At 36.5% G+C, this 20887-nt stretch overlaps 2 protein-coding genes and 1 long non-coding RNA gene across 4 annotated transcripts in view; 2 read left to right on the forward strand and 1 right to left on the reverse strand.

The window, feature by feature from the left end:
• The window catches only part of AIMP1 (aminoacyl tRNA synthetase complex interacting multifunctional protein 1), a 33745-nt gene extending 20689 nt beyond the window's left edge, over positions 1–13056 (forward strand). The window contains exons 4-7 of the mRNA XM_061359435.1: positions 573–731; positions 4072–4283; positions 9511–9679; positions 12815–13056. Of these exons, the coding sequence (XP_061215419.1) occupies positions 573–731; positions 4072–4283; positions 9511–9679; positions 12815–12981 (707 nt within the window). The 3' untranslated portion in view covers positions 12982–13056. The remainder of the gene's footprint in view (positions 1–572; positions 732–4071; positions 4284–9510; positions 9680–12814) is intronic.
• A 1509-nt stretch (positions 13057–14565) lies between these two features.
• Positions 14566–20254, reverse strand: GIMD1 (GIMAP family P-loop NTPase domain containing 1). Of its 2 annotated transcripts, none has more exons than XM_061359437.1 (3): positions 19986–20254; positions 17774–18057; positions 14566–15170 (listed from the first exon to the last, which is right to left on the reverse strand). In XM_061359437.1, the coding sequence occupies exons 2-3, from the start codon at positions 18032–18034 to the stop codon at positions 14898–14900; spliced, it is 534 nt and encodes a 177-aa protein (XP_061215421.1). In that variant the 5' UTR covers positions 18035–18057; positions 19986–20254; the 3' UTR covers positions 14566–14897. The 2 variants fall into 2 exon arrangements, with proteins under 2 accessions (XP_061215421.1, XP_061215420.1); XM_061359436.1 differs by having other exon boundaries at positions 17642–18057.
• On the forward strand, positions 17930–19042 carry LOC133215413 (uncharacterized). Its single transcript, XR_009726405.1, has 2 exons — positions 17930–18067; positions 18666–19042. It is a non-coding gene; the product is annotated as an uncharacterized LOC133215413 (long non-coding RNA).
• Positions 20255–20887: the final 633 nt, after the last annotated feature.

Below are 20887 nucleotides of genomic sequence, written 5' to 3' on the forward strand. Positions count from 1 at the left end.
TTTTTTCTGGTAAAACAACACATTCCATTTTCAGAGAGATTAGCATTGTATAAATGCAGAGAAATATTTTTCTCCTTTGGGTATGAATAAAGCCATGTTATCTACTAAACCAAACCATTAATTTATATTTTTCCATTGTCTGTTACTCTGCAGCAGTACTTGAGAGGTATAGGATATTTCACAGAATTTGTTATGCTTGAGAGAGGTTTCAAGGATTATTTTTTTTCCAAGATGGGAAAACTAGCTTTATTTAGCTGTTTTATCTACAGGGTAATAGGACTACATTAATATTTTTTTTTTAAGTAAATTAGTGTATGCTACTTTGACAGATTTAACTAGTTGAACACAGAAATTAGATGAACACAGTCAAAGACATTGTTTTTAACATCATATATAGATTGAGTTGTGAAATGTGTTTCACAATGTTGTGCTTCACTATTCAGCAGCTGTAATATAGGTATTTTAAGCAAAATTCTCAGTTCTCTCTACTTTTTTATCTATGTCAGAAACTTTAAATGTCATAATGTTCAAAGTTCTGGTAGTCCTTCTAACTTCTGTGGTTTTGATTTTAGTAAAACAGATCACAGTTCCTCCTGGTACAGCCATTTCTTCAGCTTCGTTTTCAGATGATGTTCCACAAACTACAGCAGTCACATCATCTACTGGTTCCAAAGATGAAATTAAAGGTGAAGATGAAGAAAAGAAAAAGAAGGAAAAAGTAGAAAAAAAAGGTACTTAAGTTTTCTTAGTTGTGATAGACAGTTGAGGCATTTAATTTATGCAAGTATTTTTACATCATTTTGGGTACAGAAAAAAAACAGCTTCTACAGCCATGGTAGGAAGAGTCATGCACTAGCTCTTAAATCTTGGAAGTACTTGAAGTTAATGAAGGCTGTCAGATAAGCTGCGGATTCTTAATTACATAGAATACATGCCAGATTTCTTCTAATGTGACTGAACTCCTTTTTTTTAAACAATAACAAAAAAAAAACCTCCCACAAAGCACCCAAATAGCTCACAGCAGAAAAAAAGCAAAATCAGAATACACACACAAGGGGGGGGAAATAAAAGGGGAAGGAGGTGGGATGAAAATGAGGACACAAAACTTAGAGAAGTTTGGCAGACTGTATGGCTTTCTGTTCTGAGGCTTAGTTAGAATTTTTTTCTGCTATGGAAACAGTACAAGCAAAAGGTGAAGACAAGGTCAGCAAAATCTATTGCAAACAGTAGTAGCATAACAATACTAAAGGAAGAGTGCAAAATTGCCATTTTCTGCAAAAAAAGTATGTGGGTTTGTTGGGGTTTTCTTTTTTTTGTTTGTTTTTTAAGGGTTTTGTTGTTGTTGGTTTTGGGTTGTTCTGTTTTTTTTGTTTTTTTTTTTATTATTCCTGGAAAATTCTTACAGGTAGTAAAGTTCCATTAGATCAAAAGCATCCCTGTCAACACTGGTGAAATTGTGTGGCTAAGAGTAAGCATACTGGGGTAAGCACATAGGCAGATAACATAATCTAGTTTGGTCAACAGGGAGTAAATGTGCGAGAAGGATATGTAGCCTTCCTAACACCTTTCATTCTCCTTTTCTCTTTTAGCTGTATGTATTGACTTTTGTTTAACCAACTGTCTTAATAGAAGAAAAGATAGATGTGTGTTACACTTGCACAAAAATACAGATGTCTGTATTTGTAATTGAAACTGATATTTTGGAATCATTCTCTTAGGCAAGTTATTATTTATTTGCTATGAACTGATTTGTACAGCTTTTCACAGTTTGGATATTATGCTGATAGGGCACTGTGTCTCTGATTTTTCCAGTGAGCTATATGTAGACTTATAAGATTCTTCATTTCTTTTGATGTACCACAGCCTTTGACACATCAATATTCCACAGGGCTGTTAATATAAAAGCAGAAGCCCTATGTCATATCAGGCAATTAACTATTTTCTTCAAGTATTCAGTGGCTGCAGAGCAAGCATGTAGTTGGTAAGGAAAAATAAAACTTTCTTGTGTTGTGTTTCCTCTCATTTTGCATAAGTAGCTTGAATTTGGAAGGCAGTCTATTTGGCTTTTTCCTTCCAGTGACTGTATTTGGGAAAAGGTGAAATACCGTATGAGCCCTAAACAGATTATTTCTGGGCAGTTAAACATCTGTTGTAAGTGTAGTATTTAAAAGTCAAAGTAACTAATAAAATTTGTTTTGCAGTCTTGAAATTGATGAAATTATGGAACATCTCAAATCCCTTTGCTTTCTGTCACCCATCTCATATGTTTCCTCTCTGGTTATTCCCATTGTCTTTGTTCAGCTTGCAAACCTCATATATGAGGCTTCTCTGGATATTGATTCTGGACTAATGCCAGCACAGGCCAGACAAGTGCTGTTCTCTCCTTAGCCTGCAGCACTGAAATGGATGTTTTCTGCACATCCATACGTATGCTGTATGCAGGCATGCTTTGCTCTTTTCTTTGTTTTGTGACAGGCTATATTTCTCTAAAGTGAAATAAATAGGGTGTTAAATGCTGATTTTTTTGGCTTCAGATGATTATCATAGAATGGTTTGGGTTGGAAAGGACCTTAAGATCATCCAGTTCCAATACCCCTACCACAGGCAGGGAGACCTCCCATTAGACCAGTTTGCGCAAGGACCTGTCCAACCTGGCCTTGACCACTTCCCAGGGAGGTTTCTGACAGCCCGTTTCTCCAGCCTGCTCAGTTATCTCTGGAGGGTACCATGGTCCTTTGGCCTGTCAACCACTCCTCCCAGTTGTATATTATAGAGAAATGTCATGAAGTGGAGAACAGTGAATAATGATACCAAGGGTAAATATAGCAGGTCTTTTGAAATTATCTTAGACAGACATTAATTGTTAAGTATTTTGATGTTATTTTTTCAGTTTCTGTTCAATTATTATGAATATGACTGGTTTTATTAATCTTAATTACATTACAATTTGATTAATAAACACCAGATCTTTCTGTTCATCATATATGAACTATTTTTGAAGAGCTACCACTAATGTTAATAATAAAAAGGCAGTATTTTTCCGAATGTGTTGTGTAATTTCAAGCTTCTAATAGAGCGAGGATAATGAAAAATTATATGCTGTGTCCACTTTTTCCTCTTTTGCTCTGTAAAAAAGGGAGTTTAGTTTACATTAATGAGTAAGCTATCTTGCATAAAGGAGTAACAGAATATGCTTATTTTAAGTAAGTTTTCTTTGATGTGTCTTAGTCCCACAGAGATTATAGTTGTTAAGCAAATCTTGAATAACTTTTAAACAGGAGAGTCTCATATATAAATTGGATGTAACTTGCGCATCTTGAAAGGAATATCTAAATAAGCAGCTAAGTATGGGGAATGTTGCTTCATTGATGTTTTATACTCTACAGTATGTGCGGGTAATAATAAATCCTTGCATTGTCATAGAATAAAGACTCTGCATCAGTGGAACCCCGTAAGCCATGATCATTTTCGTACACTAGTATATTTGGATAGTGGAGAATGTTAGCTAAAGTCATCTTGAAGGGCTGCTCTTGAAGAGAGGCTGAGAGAATTGGGGTGGTTAAATTTGGAGAAGGCCCTGGGGAGACCTTGTAATAGTCTTCTGATACATAAAGGGAGCCTACAAAAAGTCTGGAGAAGGACTTTACAAGGGCATGTCATGACAGGAGAAGGGGGAATGTGTTTAAACTGATAAAGGGGAGATGTAGATTGGATAATAAGAAAAAAATACTTACTATGAGGGTGGTGAGACCCTAGCACAGGTCACCCAGAGAAGTTGTGGCTGCCACATCCCTGGCAGTGTTCAAGGCTGGGTTGGATGGGGCTTTGAGCAGCCTTGTCTAATGGAAGGGGCTTGGAACTCCATGATCTTTAAGGTCTCATCCAACCCAATCCATTATAGGATTGTATGATTCTCTACTGGAAACTAGTAATAAAGGTGCTAGCTCTTTACTCTTCATTTATGTTTTGCACTTGTTTTTCAGATTGCACTTTGCTTTCCTTTGCAATAGTCATATACATTATTTATGCTTTTTTAAATGTTTATTTCATGAACTAAACTTTCTTTAATAGGTGACAAGAAGGAGAAGAAACAGCAGGTAGCTGCTGGAAGTAGTGATGCAAAACCTGTAGATGTTTCTCGACTGGATCTTCGTGTTGGCTGCATTATCACTGCCAAAAAGCATCCAGATGCAGACAGTCTGTATGTTGAAGAAGTGGATGTTGGTGAAGCAAGCCCAAGGACTGTTGTCAGTGGTTTAGTGAAACATGTTCCTCTGGATCAGGTATTGACAAAATTATTTATTGATATCTTTTCCATTCCTCAAGTATCTCAAGAGCTTCATAAACATCCTGTTTATAGGATGTGTTTCATCTGCTAAAAGATTTTTGTGGTCATGAAAACAAAAGTAAAATGCAAACGCAAGTAATGCTAACAACATTTGCCAGAAAACAGAGGAGTACCCTTCCCCTTGATCAGTTCCTTTCTGCTTCTGTCCTGGGATCATGCCCTGACTCCTCTGTGATGCTATTAATACACAGTGGGCTCCTAAACCAAACAGATGTGACTCTCCCTTTAGGTTTCCTAGTATGTAATAGAGAACCCATAATAAATTATTTTGCTATCAGCCGAACTTTTGAAACCTTTGCCTTCCAACTTTCTTCATAGTCTGTTGAAGTGTTTGGCATGGAGTAAAGCAAAGCGCATGTAAATTTGACTTAGATGGTAGTGAGTGGCTTAAACAACAGGAATTCAAAATGTGTATTTTTACTTTCTTGTCCAGAATAGGGTCTGCCTCTGTGCTTTTTTTAGTTGATACATTTTGCGTTTGATATACATGTTTTATGTATGTCTTGGAAACAGTGTAACACTTCAAGATTAGATTTGCCTTTTAGAGAAATCTTCCTTCTAAAGGGTTCATGGAAGGCAGGAATTTACTGAAGGCTGCTTTTAAACTCAAATGCAAGCTTGGTAGTTAAAGCAATGTTGTATAGATCAACTGTGGAACGGGTCATGAAGGAATTGATCTTAGTGTGGAAAAGCAGCTTTTTCTCAAGTGGCTTTTCAGTCCTTATTAATGCCCTGTCCCTGTGTTAAGACTGCAAGTACAGAAAGCAATTAAAATTGTGATTGTTGTTATGATGCAGGAAGTTAGTGAACTGAAAAAAAATAGTAAATACACTAACTGTTCTGTGCTGACACCTGATAATGTCCAGTTACTAGATTTGCAGTGGGCAGAAATTCAAATTGCTGGCAGTTAACTCTCAAGTTGTAAGTCCGCTCTCAAAGTATGTATGTAGAAAAATATCTTTAAAGCCTTTCTAAATAAACTTAGGAACATGAAGTGTATAGAATGCAGTGGCAGTACCAGTCTTTTCTCTTGAACCTGCTTTCTGTCTGGAAAAAATAATCCAAAGTACTCATTAAAAAAGAATTAGGGATCATTTTTGCACGTTCTTTTGGGAACAGCTAGTTTGTGTGTCAGGGTTTGGTTTTTGGCAAGTCTGTATTAAAGAGTAAATTCTTAGGGGCAAGCTTCCATCTTTTGTGGTTTTTTGAAATGTTCAAAGACATGAAGGCCTGCCATGAAACTACTGACATATTTATATAAAAATCTGTATGTCAGATCAAGGACTAGGGGTGTAATTCACAAAAAAAAATCAGCTATTTATGATTGCAGTGTTTGATGTTCTAATTTAGCAGTGTTTGTTGTATTTGTACCATCTGATTTTACTTTTGGGTAAGAAGTACAATGTATATCTTCATTAACATTTTGGTATGCTGCGCAAGTTATTTAGGGGTGTGAAAACTTCTTGCATGCCTACTTCATGTGTCGTACGTTCTGCTTTTGTGCACCACTGCTGGTGGTGAAGCCAAGTCAGAAGTTGCAGTCTGAATTATCTTGTGCAGATGGTAACAGGGATATGGAACTGAAGCACGAAATGGACCATGCTAATACTAGCTCTTTCAGCAGTAGTTGAGGGCAACTGGAGAACATTCTGAAATGTCAGCAGGAATGGACAGCTTTTCTGCCACTGCATCTGGCTTTCTGAAGTGGATCTCTGTGTGCTTCTAGTGTCAATACCTGTCTCGGGCAATTACTCTTGAAGTACAGACCATTCTCAAGTATTGCTTTTTTTCCCCTCCTGAAATCCCCTTTAACCTAGGAGATGCTCATGTCAGTGGTCTAAAATGAAGGATGAGAGTGCAGGGCATGTATCTTAAACCTAGCAAGAAGAGAAGAGGCCATCATCAGAAATGCTACCTACAACCATTCTTTGTGAGAGAATGCATTACAGCTATATCTGTTAGGAACTGTATAGTCTCATTTTTATACCAGAAACTTTTCCTTTTTAAATTGGCTTAACATTTCTTTCTTTCTAGAGCATTATTTAAGGGTTAATGTTGTCCACCCAGGAGTTAGCAAACAGTACTGGAATTGACATTTCTTTTTCTTAGATAGAGTGGTAATTATGTTCTTTATACATAATCTGGATCTTCTGATTTTCCTTGTCTAGTCTGCATGGAAAACATTTTTCTATAAATTATAAAGAACCGTGACTACAGCATGATTGTAAACATATTGACACATTCTGTGTGATAGAAGACACCTTTCTTAAACCATTTTTCCTCTTGCTTTTGTAGCATTTGGCTTCAAGTATATTAAATGCTACTGTGTTTCTTTTCAGATATGAAACAAATAGAAGTCTGTGTAACCAAGCTTCTTACATTTGCTGACAAAATTACATTTGCTGGCAAAATTAAGATGCAGGCAAGCATGTAATAGATTGAGGAGGGCTTTTTGTTGGTGTTAGCATGGCAGCTTGCTCTAGTTTTAAAGCAATCGGTGTGTTGGTTTTAACTCTTACTCACTAGTCATTGCAGTCTGGCACACTATCTGATTTTGAGATAGAGAAGGATAGCTACCTGATAACAAGTTAGACGGGTATGGGTAAGGTCTTGGGGTTTGTGTACGGTAAACTTCAGGATTAACTTTTCCTTGGTTTAGTTCCTGTGCTTCATTGATGTTGGGAAACTTCATTATTTTATTCTGAATGTGAAGTAGCTGTGCATCCAACCTTAGAAACTGTCACAACTGACATGTTTGCTGAAAGTAAATGAGTTTATCACTAGTTGAGTTGTCAGTTTTGAAGTTCCTGGATTTCTGAAACAAAAGGCTGTTTGGAAGGCCAACAGCGATTGTTGCTATTTCTTGAAGGAGATAACATTTGAATATCCTTTGCTGAGTCTCAGGTCATTTACGTATCAAACATGTCCTGAGCTATCAAAGCCTTATCAGTTCCCTGTAGACAAAGACTTGTTTCTGTTTGTTTCCTTGTAAGTGTAGAGACTTACCCTATAGTTCTTAACCAGAATTTACTTTACTGGATAATAAGAGAGGTGAAGGAGGAAGCACACTATCTGTGTCACCTTCAGCTGCTTTCAGTAACTCCCTGTATTTCTGATAAAACTTTTCACATAATGGGTGCCAGATTTCTTTATTTTTTTCTGCCTAATCTTATCTATCTGCCAGGAAACTCCCAAATTTACTTTTACACTTAGCTTTGAAAAACTAGGCTGCTTATATGTTCCTCTAATTTTTGTAGTTACAGAGAGTGGTCATCAGTAGAATTGCAGGACATGACCCTTTGTAGCTGATGCTTTTCAGGGTTTAATTTATCATTTACTGTATAGAGATCTCCTAAGAGCAGTGCAGATAGAATGACACCTGAACATCAGCTTCCGTGACAGGAGGAATGCCTGAATACAGAGCTGTTGTTATTGTAACCAACCCTGTGTTTTCTGGAAACCCACAACTGAAAACTTTTGCAGTTAGGAAGCACTTGTTCAGGTCTATTTTCTTTTTTTTTCTCTATTCTTAAGGAATTGTCATTTATCTGAAGGCAGGCTTAAAAATTGAGCTATTTATAATAAAGAGCAAAAAAAACCACCCTTCAAATAGCAGTGTCCATCTTGGGGTGGGATTTTCTTTTTGTTTTATGAAAATTAACCTTGTGGGGTTTTTACTATTAATTTGTGAAATCAATGTGAATCTTAGTTTAGAGCAGTTTTTTAAAAGCATTTGAATTAAAAGTGATGGAATAATGTATATCTTTGAAATGTTTATAAATAGTTATTAATTTTGTGATAGTAATCTACTTCTCATACAAAAATATAATGCAATATATATAAACATTTGGACCACTGATTGGAGAGGAGGGAGTGATGTGATGCTAGTTTGGTTTTTTCTCGTGTTAGCTTGATGAAGATGATGATCTCCATTTCTGTATTAATACAGTCTGGTTTTGTCAATTGTATAATCTGTAATAAAAAAGCAATGCTCTGAAATCTGGATTTTTTTCCAGTTAGTCAAAACTGAAGTTGAGTACCAAATGCAGAAATCTTGTTTCTTCTATTCTATTTATCTATTTACTGATTTTTATTCAGTGCTAGATAATATCCACAGTTTGCACTTCAGTGTTACTGACACCTTGCAGCCATTTCTTGTGTAGCAGTAACTTAAGAAAGTTTCAGTCAAAGGGCTTCCTTAAAGTTTATGCAAGATCAACTTGTTACTGTAACTGTTTCATTTGGGGTATTTATATTCTTTTTAAATTGTTTTACTTTGAAAATATGGTATAATCATAATACTTAATAAAACTCATATGTTCAAGTATTAATATTCCGGGGGGGTGGGGGTTAAGTTTATTTTGTAATGCAGAAAGACCAAAATCGAGAAATAGATGTGTAGTAAGAGTATGGGCATTAAGGCTTCTTACTTTCTGACTCTCCCTAAATTTTTTATTTAATTTTTATTGAAAAGGTGGTGTTTTTTAGGCCTAAGTGTGGCAGTTTCCCCTAACCAAGTATGTTTTCTCTGGTTTATTATTTTTATTAAAACAGTAAAGGAAGATAACTAGTGTTACAGTTTTAACAAATTGCAGTGCACAGTATATGCAGCCATATTTAATGGCTAAAAAAATAATTCAAAACGTTTTGGTTAAACAAGTAATATTTAAGATTCAAGTGAACTGATTATGTAAAACACCTATATGTTTCCAGTACACACTAATTTGTAGGATGGGGTTTGGTGTTGTTTTTTTTTTTGTTTGTCTGTTGGGTTGTTGGGGGTTTTTTTAACTATTAATTATATGGAAATTGCTTGGTTGATTGTCCTATATTGAAAGTAGACTGAAGTGATGATCTAGAATGAGTGAAGATGGAATGTGGGTGAAATGCATTGCCTGGTTTGGGGATTTCTGAACTGCATGTTTTGTATTTCCATAAGTATGTCACAATTCAGCAATTACTCCCTTATTCCCTGGCCAACTCTCAAGTGGTTTAAGTGTTGTTACTGGTGTCCAGGCATTAAAATTGTACATCTGTTTCTGTGTGATTCTTGTCCATATTAAGGTATCTTCATTGTGGTTCTTCTGCTGTAATGAAATATTTGGAATCTCCAAAAGCATATGGCATTTAACTTCTCACATCCTTCTGTTTTCTTCCCCAAGATGCAGAATCGAATGGCAATACTACTCTGTAACTTGAAGCCTGCAAAGATGAGAGGAGTAGTATCTCAGGCAATGGTGATGTGTGCCAGCTCCCCAGAAAAAGTGGAAATTCTGGCTCCCCCACCCGGGGCAGTACCTGGAGATAGAATCACTTTTGATGGTTTTCCTGGTAAGTAGGTATCTGGGAAAGTGGAGAAAATGGCTGACCACGGTGCTGAAGCAGATAAAATAGTATTTTAAAGCTGGTTGCATTTTTTTTGTTGCTGAAATTTTCTGGTTTAGTTATATTCAAACTATTTTATTATTAGCATACTAATACTGTACAAATAACGGGTTGCAAATAACGGATTGCAAACCTGAGGGGTTTGGTTTGGTTTCATTTTAATTTCTTTTAGCTAGAGACTAAGGTTTTTTTGCTACTTACCTTTTTGTCCAAGTAATTACCAACTTCTGGTCAGTTTGGTATCTCCTTGAAGGCAATCTAGCACTTCATAGTACTGTAATGAGGCGGGTAGAATCCTTGCTATGTCAGATGTCGTTTAATTTCAGTATTTGTAATTAAACATTTACATTCTGATCAAGTTATTTGAAAGCATAAAGGTTCAGTTTGAGTCCTTGAAATGAAAATTGAAAGGACAGCTGGGTCTTATTTTAGTTTGAAGTATGAAAGCCTCTGAGGCAACAGAAGCAGCAGCAGCAACAATAAAGCAACTCTAAAACATATGCAGCTGTCCATCAGGCAGCCTGGAGTCAAGTTATTTTTAAGCCTTCTTTTTCTACCATAAAAAAGTATTCATGAGATACAGGCTAATATTCCTTGGTCCTTTTAGTCAAAGTAAACACATGGTGTCTTGATTCAAAGCAATTGGATTTTTTTCTGCAGACTTGAGAGTTTTCCTAGAACTATCTTGAGTATCATAGGGAAATGATTTGGTAAGGAATGCCATTGTCTGAAGGAGTGTTCTTTTCTGTTTGTTTGATGTCGTTGCCCTTAAGTGGACTTGACACTGTTGTACACTCCAATACATGAATCTTCAAGATCTGTTGGACCTTTCGTTCTATTAAGAACTTCGTGAAATTTCTGTCCTCCTTCAGTGATCCAGTTTATGAGCCATTGAAAAATTATTCCATTATATGTCTGTAAATACTACACCCTCCCACACAGTAACTGCTGTAAGGCAGCAATAATTCTTGGAGATTTCACAGCTAACTGCCAAACCAAATCTACTTTCTAATAGTTTAACTGATAGTTTGACAAAACTCTTCAACGCAAAAATGCCACAGGACCCATATATCTGTTACTTATTTGTGTAATGAAGTAATGATTCTGGTCTAAGAAACCCTGGCAATTTAGTAATAATTATCTCTTTAAAAAAATAGAAAGTGCTAAAAGTGAAGTGCAGTGGTTAGTCTGTATTTAACAGGTTTCTTTAATTAAAGCTTTGGAGGACAGATGCTTTCCTTCAGTTGTATAGTTATAGCACACAGCAGCTAAGTGGTATTAATTTTTCATAAGGTCATGTACATCACCCAAGCTTTTTGCCCCTTCTTACACATTATTTCAGTAGTTATCGAGCTGTTACAAAGCAGAGAGGTTTCTTGTTTATTATGGGAAATTCTTTTGTAATATTTAAGCTGCCAAACTGAATTACATGCTTAACAAAATTTGGGACCTCTTACTTGTTTCTTTTTGTGTAAAGAGAGTGAGAAGCTTGTTAAGCCTGTACAAGTTATTTATTTATGGAAACCCTTCTAAAGAATATTTTCTGGGAAGAAAGAATGCAATGAGGAGAATTCATAGGCAAATGCACAGCCTAAAGCTCTGGTAATGTTTAAAATTGGTGCCTATGCTAATCTAATATGAGCTCACCACAGTTCCCAAGGGAGCTTGAGAGAGGATTCCAAAGAAACATCCAAAGCATGGTTTATATAATAAAAGTCAAGGGTTTTTTCTTACTAAAAAAATTTGCTTGCTTTTTATATTTAAGGAGGGGGAAAGAAATGCACAGATCATTTGACATTCTGTTTAATGGTTTTATTAGTTTGTATGCATTCACTTTAGTCTAAGTCCAAGTCTGTCTTTGCTTATGAACTTGAGCATTAAGCAGGATTTTTACTTTTGTTAAAATGCACAGTTACCTCTAAATGTTTAATTTACTAATGGTATTACTGATTTTTCTTTTAAATATTAAGTGCACTGTGGTTATGAAATAACTGCATTACTGAATTTTGCTCTAGCAAGGCTAGCCTACTTAACAGAGAAATCTGGCCTGCTCTACTTCTCTTACACAGTTACAGACATAGAAGTTACAGAACTTAGACCCCTCTACAGGCAGAAGTAACTTACTTTTGGAAGCATTGAGAATGAATAGATTGAACCATTGAAAATATCTGAAGGAGAAAAACAGTAAAACAGGAGGAATTAGAGTAGTTCATTTGACTGCCTGTTGGACATGCAGTCCAGAATACACCAAGCAATAATGAACCTCAAACAGCTACCAGAAACACATACGTTGAAGTCCCTGTAGCCTTATAGTTGGCTTGTGGTCATTAGAGATTCTTAAATAATTAGATTTGGTAATGTAGTTAGACTGTCGATGCCTCTAGGGGCTGTGTAGCTTACCTGGGTGTGTACACAGCAACAGGGAACTGAGACTTGCAGAGACTGAGGCCATAATTGCTGAAATACAAGCTCATTGCTAGTGCTGTTATTTTAAGCACCAGAACTTGATGTCAAATAGTACAAAAAGAAGTATGAGAACAGTGTTGAAACTCGGGGCTAAAATAATGCATCAGTATCCTAATTTTGGACTATTTTTGACTAAGTTCAATATTCCTCAACTGTAAGGGCACCTGCCAAATGCACTTAATAAATGTAAGATGTTGACAAACCTGTGTCAACGCAGGTGAGTAGTAATTTCTATGGTCCACATCTACTTAATTCTTAGGAGCCCTCTTGGTCTCTAGTAAATTGTGTAAATCAACAGCCAGCAATGATTTGATTTCTTCTTTTTGATAGTATTTGTAGTCTGTTACTTAAAACCTTTTTTCCCCCTGAAAAAGCAGCATTTTGAGACATGCTCTGGAGATATTTCCTAGAATATCCCTAGTTCCAGTTAAAAGTATTTGTTCTGGGAATTGTTGGTAATGTTTGGGGGTTCCCTCTGTCCCCCTTCCCCCCCCAAAAAAAAAATAAAATGTGTGTGGTAAAGTTATGTACACATCTGTGACATCCTGCATAAACAGATCTTTTGCTCTGCCTTCTGTGTTGTGTGCTATTAAGTTATTCTTTGTTTTGAAACAGGAGATCCTGAGAAGGAACTTAATCCCAAGAAGAAGATTTGGGAGCAAATCCAACCTGATCTTCATACCAATGACCAGTGTGTTGCTACATACAAAGGAGTTCCATTTGAAGTGAAAGGAAAAGGAGTCTGCAGGGCAGAGACCATGGCAAACAGCGGAATTAAATAAATAAATGGTTGTTAGAAACTTTTTTAGATGTTGAGATGAAAAGTAATGCAAGCACAATAAAAGACACGAAATGCATGGCTAATACCCTTTTTGTTTGACTGCTCTTCCAGAGGGCGCAGAATGTGTTATGCTTCCAACACTTTCACACTTCACACATTCACGGTGCTTACTGTCCCTGAGGTTAAGTGTTGTCGTTAACCACTCAGTGCTCAAGACTTCATTGGCAAGGCTTGTTCATGGTAGAACTACAGGTAGGCAAGCATATTTTCTGGACAGCTAAAAGGTTTAGATGATCTATGGAGCAAGAGCATCTCAATAAGGAAAAAATTTCTGCCATCTTCCTTGTGTGCTAACTGTTTTCCAAGAGGTCCAAGACTACCAGTTGGTCAGGAAAGACCATGATTGTCTTCATTCTTCTTGTTACCTTTTAATAGTTTTTCTCCTCTTTATATAAGCAGTTTTCACGTATATTATAAACTTCTGCAAATTTGTTCTTGGCTGTGTTGTCTCAGTAGTCTGCAGACAGTTGTAAGGGGAAGATTAAACCCTTTGTGCCCTAAATAGACAAATAGGTGTAATTTCTTGTCCCACAATCAAGTTACCATGTTAGTAAGATCAAAGCTGTCATTTTGCTGTAATAGTTATCTATCTATCTAGTCCATTTTTATATTTCCTTCCAAAAGAATGAAGTGCAGATAGACTGGATAGACCAGAGCTAGTCAAACACTATCATAAAAATACCTGATTCCAGTGCCCGGACAGGTATAAAATGAGTTGATTTTTTTTAGGTTTATTCTGTTTTAATGTGTTTTTATGCAGTGATATTTTATAAATATATGTATACGTATATGTATATAAAAATATTTATAAAACAGAAATAGCTTCTTCAGTTGTTGCTGTTAGAATTATTCCATAATAATGTAGTACAAGTAGTAATTGTTGCTGTGGTAATAGCCTCAAATTGCTTCTTTTAATTCCTGCCTTTTAATAATCTGAAAATAACTATTTTAGATCAATTTACAAGAAACTTTTGAAGTAACTGTTTAGAGGTAGTTCAGATACTTTGGCATATAATATTTAGTTAACTGCTTACTGTCTAACCACTGAAACAGTAAGTGCTTTTTTAACCACTGAAATAAAAAAAAATATAGCCACTCTGATTTTGTAGGCTTTGAACTTCATTCAGTAAACTGGTTGGTAAAACAAAGTGACACTAACATAAAATTAAAAGGAACAGGCACAAAAGAAGAGATGAATGGTTTTATTTTTCAAATGAGTTTTGTATGTGCCTGTAAACTATTAGTTTTTCATGCATTGGGGAGTAAGCAAGAGTATTGGTTCTTTTAAATGTGCTGAGTAGTATTAAACACATAGGAGCTATTTTATCTGCTGTGTAAACTACATAGCCAGTAATGTCTTATTAAACAAACTTCTTTGGAGTTCAGAATCTCAATTCTAACTAGTTCTTACTCAGGGTAAAGAAGTACTTTTACAGTAGGTAAAACTTATCATTTAATACTTGAAAGCTCTTCACAACCTTTGGAATTCAGAGAAACTCCTGAAAACTTGAAGAAGCAGTCTGAATTCATGTTCATTTTTAACTTCTATTTTCCAGATCAGTGTTCTGTAAGAGCTGCGGTATATAGTTTGGTGGAGAATAAAATCTGATTTGTGACTACATATATATTAGGACTGTGATTTAGAGCACTAGCTTGCTTGAATTTTTCCTTTGAAGCTACAGTTGTGGATGCACTAGTGTGAAGTACTCTGAAGGACAAGTAGTTTGGTAATCTAAGGAGCCATCTCCAACTGTTCAGAGGTATTTTGTATGGGTGTGGACTTTTCCAGTTCCAGCACTCTTTTATTAAATATTACCTGCTATAGCAAATAGACAAATGAGCACCTGAAAGCTAATTTTATGCTTTGTTATGTTTAAGTGGAAGCATTTGATAATTATTTTGTTTTATAAAATTCAAGAGCTTTCTTAAGACAGTAGCTCTTTCCTCTTTAATTATGCTCTTATGGTTGTCTAGGAAGATGTATTTATGCTGTACTGAGCTCAAAAGTGACAACAGGGTACTTGAGGCACTGTGCAAGTATGCTTCCTCGTTGAATCCAGCCTCTTCTGCCTTGTCTGCATGAGTAAGTAGAACTGCAGTGAAATCATTCCATGTGGGACCCAGAAGTTCCTGTAATAAAAAACAAATACTAAATAGTTATCTTTCCTTGTTCGTCTTCCCCGCTGCCACCTCATATACTTAGGCATTAACAGACCAGCTACATGTTCTTTTCCTGGCAGTAATCCAGTTCATGCTATCTGAGTTGCTGAAATTTTTGGGGTTTTTCACCTTCCCAAGACATTGACATCCATTTTAAGTGGAAATATGTTTTGTGCAGTGCTAGCAGTTCTTTGTTCTCTTGCTACAGATGTGAATAGTATTTCTCCAGTTAAAAAATGGCTATGTAAATAAGGAAAAATGGTTGTTTAGCTGTGTCACACATTTGTTTAAATCATTGGTTTCCTCATATCCGTATTTCTACAGTTTTTACAGATAATTGAAATTTGGGTTTCAAAATCACCAAATTACCTTGTGTTGAAAAATAAATGATGAATTTATACATAGGACCAACTGCAGTTCCAGCTGTATCCTGTAGAATTGAACTGTTCTCAGCAATTCAGGATGATCACAAATCAAATGCATCAAATGCAGTCTGAGCGACAGGCCGGAGAATTTGTCTGTAACCACTGTGGTTCATCTGATGGAGGGGAATGGAGAAAACAAGCTGCTTTTTGCAATGAGTATAGAAAATTTTAATGGAAATAAGTGCTCAGGCTTTCATTTGCAGATGTAAATTAAATTACAACTTCAGTGCAATCACGCTAATGCCCATGTATGACAAGAAACCTACTTGGAATAAAGTCCACTTTGCAAAGTCTTAACTGTAGCCTAAATACCAAGGTGTATAAAACTTTTAAAGTATACCTTTGTACTGCCAGGGTAAGCAGGGAATTAGAAAAAACTGTCTATTGATAGTGATTAATCTGCTTTAGACACTAGGGTAAAAAAAAATTGTACCCACACAAATTTTTGGCATAAGCTGTCTAAGCCCATGTCACTTTTGGAGAGAAAGGATAGTGCCTTGATTTGCTGAGGACTCACACTCAATGCTAATGTTCTGAAGTCAGTATCCACCACTCTGAATTCTTTAGGCTATATTCACTGATACGCCGTCTCTGATTTGCAGAGGAACGTTGTGAAAATTCCTGATTGCTGAAGGTAGTCTTCACACTAATGTCTTTTTAGAATGACATACTGAAACATAACCAATAAAAGTACAGAATTCCTATTCCCAACATCTGGGCAGCTGCCTTGCCCTGGTTGTGGCTGAGGAAATCACAACATCTGGTCTGCTAAGTGGAAAGTAACTAAAAAGCTGACCATTATATATGCTGAGAGCGAGCTGTAATCATGAAACAGAAGTGTTGCTTCATTTTTAAACATGCTTTCTTTCCAGTATGGGTTTTAAGGGTCCATTTAAAGAGAAAAGGCATTAGTGGCATCTCTTATGCTTTTGATGCCCACATGGACTTGATCCAGAACAGTCTGAAACTAAGGAACGTGATGATTTTTCATTTGCTTAGAGTAAAAATAGTTTGAGTAAATGCTGCTCTTTAATACCATGAAGTATAGAGAGATGGAGAACTGTATAAGGGAACAGAGTAACAGTGAAAACAAGTATATATAAACAGACAATGAGTAAGAGTGTTGAAATTAGAACCAACTCTTAAACTACTGGAAAAGTGAGGAGTAGCCTACCAATAAAGAGTAATCAGAAAGTAACAGAAGAGCAAATCAAACAAAACACTTGAAAGCTGTTTTTCTATCTATATATGTATATGTTGGTATATTTTTAACTACATATATATGTTATAGATGTATTTAGGTAATACCAGTTACAGCAGGTGATAAGACTTGATGAACCAGGAAGTCCTTCCCATCCTGAAGATGTTTATAAAGTTCATTAGTGTAAGACAGATGCAAAGCATAATGTGACTTTGGCAACAACTGAAACCCTGTGTTGTCATTAATAGTCCAAAAGTAGTTCATCTGATCAGACAGATAAACTGAGCAGTATCTGTTTGTTGGCATCTTTTTCCTTTTATGAATAAATTTATGGTAACTTCCTAGTTGTTTTGTCTTACAGATACAGCAGTAGTGACAGTACAGGACAGAGCTGAGCATCCTTGTGTCAAGTCAGTCAGATTTTCTGTAGGATTTTGGACCTGTTGCTCCATTTTGTCTACTCAGAGTGCAGGAGGGTGAGGTAACCTGATTTTTGCTTGCTTTAAAAGCTTTTCAGTCAGCTAGAATGTTTACGATAAAATTTTAACTGATTACTGAGAGAAAAGCTTTCTTTGAAAAGTAAATGTTGTTCCTAAACTCCTTTGGGCTGAGCCCATGCACAAGGGAGAACAGTTTTGGCTATTTCCAGATTTAGTGTGGTAAGTGTAGCTGTGGTGTTGGGAGTTGCGAATGCTGTGTTTCATGAAATGTTTTCAGCTGCACTTCTGTATTTCACTTTTGCAGTCAACTCTTTCATAGCTATTGCCACCTGAATACAGGAGTTGCCATTAGGGCAGAGACTATTTATTTGTTACCTGGATGAACTGAATTGTATGATAGTTTTCATCCGGACACAGAGGCAAGTCAGCCCTCAGGACCAAGAGAGCGAGATGCAGGCCTTCCTCCCCGAAGTGGTGAGCCAGGGCTGAGCTCACTCTGTCTCTCACCTCCTCTTTGCTCAGACTACTGTGAGGGTAGCCTGGAGTGTCAAGTACTCGAACACGGAGAGCTAGCTCACTGCCATTTCTTCGTATAATTCCCAAAATACAGCAGCTGCGTCCAAGGCTGCAGCATGTAGTCACAGATCTTGGAGAGCAATAATTCTTAAAGTCTGAGCTGCCCAGCAAGCTGTTCCCAGCAGCACTTTTACCACTCTGAGTTCTTCCAAGGACAACAAGGTTGATGGTCATCTCGTTGTTGCCTGCCATTTTCTGTGCTTTTATCCCCAAACCTGTCATTAGGTGAAGAACAAATAACATGAGCTGTTTCAGATCTAGCAAAAAATTGCAAAATTCAGTATCTTTTGAGTGTCATGTCCTGCTTGAAATGTTTTAAGGAGTGTGTGGTGTAGCTAGACGTGAAGTACAGCACGTATACCTCTGATCCAAGGACAGTTCTTTGCTGCCCTTCTTAGTCTGCTTCTTAGAAATAAGACCCCATAGAAGGTGTCATAGATACAAGAGCAACCTAACAGGCTGCGCTCATACACTTGCAGAAACTGAAGAGCTGCGAAAGAACTGGGTGTGGGAAGTGTTTGCGGAACAAGTAAAGCAGATAAAGCTAAGGAAGAGCAACAGGGAATGAAGAACTTGGGAAACAACCATGGAAAACAGGATCAGCATGCAGAGAGAGTTGGTAATGAAAAGGAGGAAAGCTAGGGGAGGAAGAAGGGAATGGTGATAAATATCTGCTGCTGTTGTTAAGTGACCATGTTTCAAGAAGTAAATCTTTACTTAGTTTTTAGGAAAAAAAAATGGAGAGTCAAGGAAGGAGCACTTTTTGACAGCAGAGAACAACTTAGAGTACGTATTTGATCAGCTACTACTAAATTTGACATAGATGGTAATCTGAAAGTGCTTTCTGATGTAGATAAATGTTAGAAGTATGTCCTAATGAAAAAAAAAGAAAGAAAAGCTGAACTAGCCAATGCTGCAGGTTCTAACCCCACGTGAAATCAAGACTTTGCAAGTGTATACTGTACAGACTTCTAGACTTACGGTGCAGTTAGTGGAAAAGAAAAGCATAGACTGGTGAATGGGGATGAGTGATGGGTATAATTTCCAGTTACCGTAATTGTTCATAAATACATCCTCTTGTTCTCTTTGTACTTTTTTTTTGTAATCCAGTATCTGAAGGGGTTTTGGTGCACAGTAATTGTCTAACAGGAATACTGGCTGATTAAATAAATTCAGAGGCGTTTCCAATATGGAAAACTATTGGCAAAGAAGTAGTTGGTTTCAAGTTGTCAGTGGCACCTGAACTTGAGAAAGTTTGGTTTTTTTGTTGGTGGTTTATTGTTTTGTTGTGGCGTTTGTTGTTTGTGGTTTGGTTTTGGGTTTTTTTAACATACCATGTTTAGGTGCTCAAAGAGATCCTGAATAATTTTAGAATGGGATTTCCTGTGATTAGTTTATTTAGATTCTTGCACATGCAGTTCCAGCTTTCTCCCTCATATTAAACCCGTGCCCAAGTCAATCTTTTTGAAATAACCAGTACAAAGCCAAACATGAAAGACCTGTTAACATACTAATTTTGTAACATTACAATCTTCCCTACTGAATTCAAGTGAGGTTTTTGTGGATTTTTCAATGATCAATTTACCTTTTTTTTTTTTTTTTTTAAGAATACCTTTTAAAAAAGACACATTATGAAATGGTTGTCATCAGTTATTCATCAGTCTGGATATGCATTGTATTCTTTTTCTGTATCATAGTAATGTGATATGGTGGTCATGCATGTTTTGTATTCCTTTTTTAAATCACAGAATCATAGAATCATCATCCAGGTTGGAAAAGATCTTTAAGATCATCAAGTCCAACCATTCCCCATCACTGCCAAAGCCACCACTAACCCATGACACTGACGGCCTCATCTGAACAGTGTGTGAACACTTCCAGGGACTGTATCTTCACCACTGCTCTGGCCAGCCTGTTCCAATGCCTGAGCATCCTCTGGGGAAGGAATTGTGCCTCATCTCCATCTAAACCTTCCCTGGTGCATTTTGAGGCCATTTCCTCTTGTCCTGTCCCTTGTTCCTTGGGAGCAGAGACCAGCCCCCTCCTGGCTCCATCCTCCTGTGATCAAGGATTTCTTTTTTTTTTTTTCCAGTAAGCAGTCTATACTTAAATAATGACATTAATTTCATATTATATCACTTACCTTATTTTCCCTTAAATTCCTTTTTCATTCAGACTTCACGAACCATGTGTGCAGTGTAAAAAGAAGTTCATATGTGAACTTTGAAACTAACAGCAGCGATGTACCATGCTGAGACTGTTACGTACACATTAACCTGGTTAATCTGTTACTAATAGATCTCCATTTAATAGGTTTGGTCAGTAATTGGCAATGAATTTTTGCAACTTAGCTGCAGATGCATTTTTTGCAATCACTTTAGTGATCGTATGAATTTGTTTGGTTTGTTTGTTTGTTTTGGGGTTTTTTTTTTGAAAGTTACTTGAGTTCTACCAGCAGTTAAGTGTGACAGTGGTAATGGAGGGTCAGGGATTATTTTGTGTTGCATGTTCTTGAATGGGTGTTCATATATGCATGTGAAGAGCAGATGAACTTTCTCTTATAATTGCAATGAATTAATGATTGCAATATTTTCAAAGTACCGTGTAAAGCATATGCAGATGTAAAGCTGTTTGCCTAACAAACATGGATTAAAATAATAAAAAATGGATTAAAATGCAGAAATTATGTGTGAAATCTGGAAGAAAACTCAAGACTTGCACCACTGCCAGTCATACGTGTTAGCTGTTGGTTTGCTAGCTTGAAACATTTGTTAGGGGTTTTGGTCTAGATGATCTCAAAGTCCTTTCCAACCCAAACCATTCTGTGATTCCATGATTTCTCTTGCAAGCATAATTCTTTGCCATGCTATAGTAGCATTAAAACAAGGGATAAAAAGATTGTCCAGTAAGAACCTATCACTTGCACTTTAGACAATTTTGCACAAGGGGGAAAGTCATTGATTTAACCTTCTATGCCTTATGAAGAAATTAATATAAATTTGTGCATTAATTACCAGGTTGTAGCAATAAAATGAAAGATTGTCT

The sequence above is a fragment of the Neopsephotus bourkii genome, unplaced genomic scaffold (genome assembly GCF_033783945.1).
Source record: "Neopsephotus bourkii isolate Nb327-2 ecotype Australia unplaced genomic scaffold, CSIRO-AGI_Nbou_v1 NB_977, whole genome shotgun sequence".
Lineage (NCBI taxonomy): Eukaryota > Metazoa > Chordata > Aves > Psittaciformes > Psittacidae > Neopsephotus > Neopsephotus bourkii.

Bases quoted from the DNA above. Each gene is read 5' to 3' on its own strand.
- GIMD1 (XM_061359436.1), bottom strand. From the start codon at position 18,034: ATGGCAGGCAACAACGAGATGACCATCAACCTTGTTGTCCTTGGAAGA. The intron at 15,171-17,641 runs GTAACAAATAAA...TTTTTATTACAG, and splicing joins ATACAATTCAGTTCATCCAG to GAACTTCTGGGTCCCACATG.